Below are 6,084 nucleotides of genomic sequence, written 5' to 3'. Positions count from 1 at the left end.
GAAGAGCCGGCTAGGCCCCTCGGGCAGGGGAGCACCTGCAGGAGAGGGGGAGCAGCAGTGAGCCCCCAAGGGGTCACCCCACAACTACCACAGCCCCCACCCCAAACCCCAGGACATGTCCCAACCGCAGCATCCCCAGTGTGGTCCCCAAAATCCCACCCCACCCCAAACCCACCTTCACCCCGGGGGCCGTTTTGACCATCCTCCGGCTCCAGCAGCTCCCAGTATTTTTCCCTGGGGAAAAGGGGAGGAGAGGGACAGGCCCGTGGCGGGAGCTGGGGGGTTGGGGTGGTCCCTCAGGCCAGGGGCTCACCTGAGGGTCCCTCGGAGGCCCTGGAGGTGGTGGAAGAGGCGTTGTGCCTCCGCCGCGGGGTCCAGGGGGTCAGTCCAGTCCTGGAGGGTGACACCGTGCCGGGTGCGGTCACAACCCAGCCCTGCAGGACAGGGGGGTCAGGATGGCGGGGGGGCGGGGACACACCACCAGCACCCCCGCGGGATTCCGGGGCGCCCACCCTGGTACCTGTCCTCTGCCTCTGGTGGCAGCAGCTCCACTTGTCCCCACGGAAGACGCCGGGGTGGTAGGTGCGGAGCACACGGGGGTTGTTGACACACACCTTGCGCAGGGCTGACAGCCACTGGTTCAGGTCGTTGACACACTGCGGGGGGGTGGGAGAGGTGAGGGGGGTCCCCCAGGCTGGGACACCCCTCTGTATGTGCTCCCCGGGTCCCACCTTGCACTGGAGGTAGGCTGTCTCCTGCTGCCCGCCTGCGTCCAGGTAGACCACCTGCATGACATAGGAGCTCCCGAAGCTCTTCTCCTCCACCTTCTCAGCCGCGAGGATGTCAGCCAGGGCGATGGTGCCGCTACGCTGAGGGGGGACACACACACAGGGTCAGGGCCACCCCACTGCCACCCCAACCGTCCCCCTGGCCCTCCCTCACCTCGGCGCCAGGGCTCTTGCCGAAGCTGAGGGCTTCCCCGGTGAGGCAGAAGTGGAGCTTCTTGGCAGTGGCAGCAAGCAGCGGCCCCTTGCCCCGTGTCTTGAGGACGAAGAGCAGCCCCTCTTTCACCACCACGGCAGGGGGGCCCAGCAGCTGCCCTTCACCTTCCTCCTCCTCCTCCTCCTCCTCTGTCCCCACCAGCCGGGCAATGAAGTCCTTCATCTGGGCGATGCCCTGCTGCAGGGCGGGCAGCAGCGGGGCCAGCCAGGCCTCCTTGGCCCGCCCGGCCACCAGCTCCATGTTGCCCACTATCTGGACAGCCTGCAGACCCCCGGGGACAGCGCTGTCACCAACCCAGCTCTCCCCACTGGGAAGCAGCTGAACACCTCGAAAAAACCCCATCTGGGGGACACTGCTACCCCCTGCCACATCCTCCCCGGTCCCACCTTGGCCAGGAGCAGCAGCGTGCGGCTGGTGCGTGCGTCGGCGTGCGTCTCCCGCAGGTGGAAGAGCTTGGGGGTCATGATGGCCGGTGAGAAGAAGCGGAGGCAGAGGAAGCTGGTGATGGCCACAAACTTGGCGTGCTGCGGCCGACCGAGGCGGAGGGAGACATGTGAGGGTCTGTCCCAGAGAAGGACATGCCCAGGCACCACGTACATCGATGCGCCAGGGACGTGGGGGCTGCCTTCCAGCACCGGGGTTGTGTTTGGGTGCGGCACGGCCCTGCTGTCCCCTTGGGTCCCATCCCTGGGGGGCTGCCCCCATGCCCAAGAGGGGACCACATCAACCATGCCCGATTGACCCCCCGTTCCTCCCCACTGCAGCCCAACCTGGTGCTGGGGGAAGCGCTCCCCGACGCGCAGGAAGAGCTGCCGGAAAGCGGCGCGGATGACGGGGGGACACGCCGGGGCTGACTTGACGATGGCATCCAGCAGCTCGCCCAGATAGGACTGGAGGTGCTGGCGGCCCTGCTCAATCACCTCGCCCTCTGTCTGCACCCGGTGCAGCCCCGAGCACCTGTGGGCACCAGCACCATCAGCCCCACAGCTGGAGTCCCCCCGCCCCGCTGCCCCGTGTGCCCCTTACCCGACGTCTTTGACCTCAATCTTGCCAGGGTCCAGCTCCACATACTTCTTCTCCTCGAACACGCGAGTGATGGTGGGTCCCAGGACGGCGTGCAGGTATAGCATCCCTGTCACCTGCCGAGGGACCGTGCAGGGGAGAGTGGCAGGGGGCACAGCCACAGGTCTGGCACCTGACACCCCCAGACTCCCAAATAAGGGTCACCCAAGGGATTTTCTCCAACCTCCCAGCCCCAGGGAAGACAAACACAGCCCCACCAGCCCTCCCAGTACTCCCCCTGGGAACCCGCCCAGGTAGGGACAGCCTAGAGCCAGGGTGAAGAGGGAAGAGCAGGTTTTAGGCAATGTGGCACCTTGAGGAAGGACTCCATCGACTTTGAGGCCAGGGAGTTGCTCCGGAACAGAGTGTTGGGCTCACCTGCAAAACAGGAGAGGGTCTGTGGCCTGGGGGACAGCCACAGGTCACCCACCAGGCAGCTGCAATCAAGGGGGACATTTACAGGGATTGTGCCCTCCATCCCCAGCCATTTCCATGGGAGTTACAGGAATTTCCTAACCCCAAACCACCTGCTCCTCCACCAACCTCAGCCTGTGAGGATGAACCCAACAGGTTCCCACCCAGAGCATTGTGCGATGGCTGAACCTCAACCATCACCCCCCAAAACAATCACCACGCAAGGTTCCAGAGGTTTTGCAACCCCAGGAGATGGTTGGAAGCTCCAGCTCCACTCCTCGCTCCAGCCTTACAGGGCTTGGCCAGCTCCAGCTCGAAGAGCAGATCCAGAAACTCCTTGACCAGCCCTTGGCCCAGGAAGAGTCTCACCAAGCTGATGGCGACCTCCTGCCGGCACTCGGCTGTGGTGGTTTCATCCAGGAGGGTGACCAGGTGGACTTGGCCATCCTGGTAGGGAGAGGCACCGTGACATGATGGCCCAAGGGAGATGCACGTCCTGGCAGAGAGCTGGAGGAAGGTGGGTGCCCCAGCAGGGCTCTGCATGGACCCCTCACCTGGCGCCCTGACTTCACCTCCTGGCACAGGAGCTGGACCAGGGGCTGGTAGCAGTGGGAGGGCAGCACTGTCTCGTCCCGCAGCCTCACCTGCAGCTGCAGCGAGCCCAGGCTGCCCTGGTGCCTGCAGGAGCACAGGGTGGTGGGGCAGAGGCAGGGAGAAGTACTTCACCAAGCAGGAGGTGGCCTGACAGACCAGGGAAGCCTGCGCAGGTGTGGCTGCCCTGCACTTGGCCCCTCTCCCAGACAAGGGCATTTGCAGGAGCTGCCTCTCCAAAGGGGTGAAGCTTCCCAGGAATAACCCCCCCTGTGGGCACCACCCACGGCACACCCCAAACCCCCCCATCCTGAGACTCACTCATCCTCCCTCGGCTTGGACTTGTCGGGCTGCAGCCTGAACCAGCCCTCCTCCTGCCCAGCCGCCTCCAGCCCCGGGACACTGAACACCACCTGGGAGGGGAAGGCAGGAGGGGGTCGGGCGGGCAGCCGGGCAGGCCCCCCAGCAGCTGTGACGGGGTTTGGGGGCTCACCTTGCCCAGGAAGTCATTCCTGCCAACCAGGTCCCAGTCCCACACCTCCACACACAGCTTCTCCCCTGCGGGCTCGGCCAGCTCGAACTCGAAGGTTTCGTTCCAGCGGGGGTAGCAGGATTTCTTGACCACCTGGAAAGACAATGGCTTCATCCCTCCTCGCTGGGTGGATCCAACATCCCTTCCTCAGGGACACCAGGCTGGGGACGCCGGGGGACAGGGATGGCTCCTGGCCAAGGTCCAGACTTCCCAGTGGGATGATTTCACCTGCACCACCAGCAGGCTGGGGGATCCCAATAAACTGAAGCCACACTCACGGTGCTCTCCTGCACCTTCCCGTTGTAGCGCAAGCGGACAAAGGGGTCGGAGGCTCCATTCCGATCCTTCCTGGCCAAATCCCTGCCGAGAAGAGGAGGAATTTGCCAGCAACCTCCCAAAATACCTATGGGCACCCACTCCCCTCCTCAGTCCCCCAGCATCTCGAGATGCACGTCCTAAAGCCCAGCAGATGGGGTGGACCCTGCCCCAGGAGCCCTGTCAGCTGCTGGGTGGTAGGGAGGATGCTCTGCCCAAGGGAGGATAACTGAGAAGACCCTAATACAGTGGGGAAACTGAGTCACGGAGCTGCCCACGCAGGCTCCTGCCACCCCCGTGTCCCCTCCTCACCTGGCCTCCAGCACAGTGCAGCACAGCACCCGCCGGCTGTCCTGGCTCCCCGGGACCTCCACCTGCAGGTGGATCTCCCCCTGAACCTCCTCATCGGGGTCCACCTCGCTGAGGCTCACCCAGCCGCTGAAACCTGTGGGAAAAGGGGCCACACTCATGGGGTGGGGTCCTCGGGGGGGCCCTCAGGACCAGCTTGTTGCAGGGCTGGGAGACAGGGCCCTGCTGGGACCCTCCCAGCCACCCGTCCCCCTACCCTTGGGGTGCTCCACCAGCATGTCCCGGGTGATGCAGACCTTCCCAATAACATCATCGTGGCTGGAAAACAAAAACCAGGAGGACATGGGGTAGGATTGCAGCCCCCCCACCCTGCCGGGCCCCTGCCACGCATTTTGGGGGGACAAGGTGCCTTGGGTGTCCTGAGGTGGGGCCATCATGGTGCTTATGTCCCCACAGAGTGTGCCAGCTGCCCCTTGCTGCCAGCTGGAAAATAATCTCAGGAAATAACTTCACCCATTTATGTCCCAAAGCTCAAGCCAGCACAGCCAAGTGTGGAGTCTCCAGTGTCTACAATGGGGTTGAGCATGCAGGCAGCCAAAGCCACCAACCTCCCAGTCCCATGCCGAGCCCCCACCACCCCACAGCCAACCTGAGCGCATCCTCATCCATGACGTAGATGGAGACGCTGTGAAAGGTGGGCTGGAGGTGCACCTCGTATTCCTCCCCCCAGAATGGGGACAGCGTCTTCCACACCGTGGCAGTCCTGCAGGGCAGACAGCACTGGTGACAGGGTGGGATGAGGCTTGCTTGCTGGGGCTCTCCCCACCTCCCCAGTCCGGGGAGCTTCACAGCTTTTGGTGACACATGGCTGGGGGCAGCACCCACAGTTTTGAGCCCTCAGTTGGGGCAGGGGATAGGTCCCTGTCCTGTCCAGTGCCTCTGGGCTGGCAAGACATGGGCTGGCCACGAGCTCTTAGACATCACAGCCTGTGTCTGGAGGAGTGGCTTAGCCCAAAGCAGGGAATAATAATAGTAATAATAATAGTAATAATAATTATAATATTGTGCCTGCAGCAGGGTAGATGGAGGAACCCGCCCAGAGCTGGGTGTGCTGGCAGGTTTGGGACCAGCCAGGGACACGGAGCCACTCACCTGATGATGGTCTCATCATCGATCTTCACGATGCAGTACGGGTCGCTGCTCCCCATGCTAGAAGGACACAGCACAGCTCTGTCAGCACTGCCAGCCACAGCCCTGCCGCAACCCCATGGGGCTCTCATGGTCATGGGCAACCAAAGCCTTCAGCCTTGGCAATCCCCCCGCCCCCCAGAGGTGGGACCTTGCAGGTGCCCCTTGTAGGGACACCCCAGGGTCCAGAGGCACCCTCCGAAGCCAAAGGCTTCAGTGGGTGGATTTGGCCATGGCTACAGGTATGTGGTGACCCTGGCTTTGTTCTCAGCCTGGGGAAGCACATCCCTGACTGTGTCCAGCCACTGCATCCTGCTGGCAGCTGAAAGTGGCTTTTCTCTTCCAAATCGGAAGATGAAGAACAAACAAAACCCACCCTTTCCCCGAAATGGCTCCAGGCACCCGCAGCCCCATTGCACACACTGGGAGCAAGGCCACAGCAGCCTCCTCCAGCCCTGGGGTGTACCCAGAGCCCCAACCTCCGTAGGGATGGGGACATCCCTGGGGACACCCCCAGTGATGCAGAGGGTGCGAAGGGCAGGCAGGGTGTGCCGTGGTGACCGCAGGCTGTCGGCAGCCACCACAATGCTCCGACACAGTTTCCTCCCCAGGGAGAACCCAAGTCATCAGTCCTGTGTGCTGCTGCCAAAAAAAAAAAAAAAAAAATCACC

The 6,084-nt window shown here is 63.2% G+C and overlaps 1 protein-coding gene across 1 annotated transcript in view; it reads right to left on the bottom strand.

Moving 5' to 3' along the window:
- LOC113487341 (ras GTPase-activating protein 4-like) overlaps positions 1 to 6,084 on the bottom strand; it is a gene marked incomplete at its 3' end in the record, with an annotated part of 9,599 nt that continues 3,515 nt past the window's right edge. The window contains exons 2-20 of the mRNA XM_026861860.1: positions 5,378 to 5,434; positions 4,875 to 4,988; positions 4,482 to 4,543; positions 4,229 to 4,361; positions 3,880 to 3,961; positions 3,563 to 3,694; positions 3,391 to 3,482; positions 3,033 to 3,156; positions 2,772 to 2,925; positions 2,378 to 2,442; positions 2,029 to 2,141; positions 1,773 to 1,959; positions 1,389 to 1,526; positions 943 to 1,263; positions 732 to 869; positions 521 to 656; positions 314 to 434; positions 176 to 234; positions 1 to 35 (exon numbers count right to left, since the gene is read on the bottom strand). Coding sequence (XP_026717661.1) covers positions 1 to 35; positions 176 to 234; positions 314 to 434; positions 521 to 656; positions 732 to 869; positions 943 to 1,263; positions 1,389 to 1,526; positions 1,773 to 1,959; positions 2,029 to 2,141; positions 2,378 to 2,442; positions 2,772 to 2,925; positions 3,033 to 3,156; positions 3,391 to 3,482; positions 3,563 to 3,694; positions 3,880 to 3,961; positions 4,229 to 4,361; positions 4,482 to 4,543; positions 4,875 to 4,988; positions 5,378 to 5,434 — 2,263 coding nt within the window. The remainder of the gene's footprint in view (positions 36 to 175; positions 235 to 313; positions 435 to 520; positions 657 to 731; positions 870 to 942; positions 1,264 to 1,388; positions 1,527 to 1,772; positions 1,960 to 2,028; positions 2,142 to 2,377; positions 2,443 to 2,771; positions 2,926 to 3,032; positions 3,157 to 3,390; positions 3,483 to 3,562; positions 3,695 to 3,879; positions 3,962 to 4,228; positions 4,362 to 4,481; positions 4,544 to 4,874; positions 4,989 to 5,377; positions 5,435 to 6,084) is intronic.

The sequence above is a fragment of the Athene cunicularia genome, assembly GCF_003259725.1.
Source record: "Athene cunicularia isolate RWA chromosome 19 unlocalized genomic scaffold, athCun1 chr19_part1, whole genome shotgun sequence".
Classification (NCBI taxonomy): Eukaryota; Metazoa; Chordata; class Aves; order Strigiformes; family Strigidae; genus Athene; species Athene cunicularia.
Note: the sequence above shows the minus strand (reverse complement) of the source record. Positions and strands in the feature narration are given on the sequence as shown.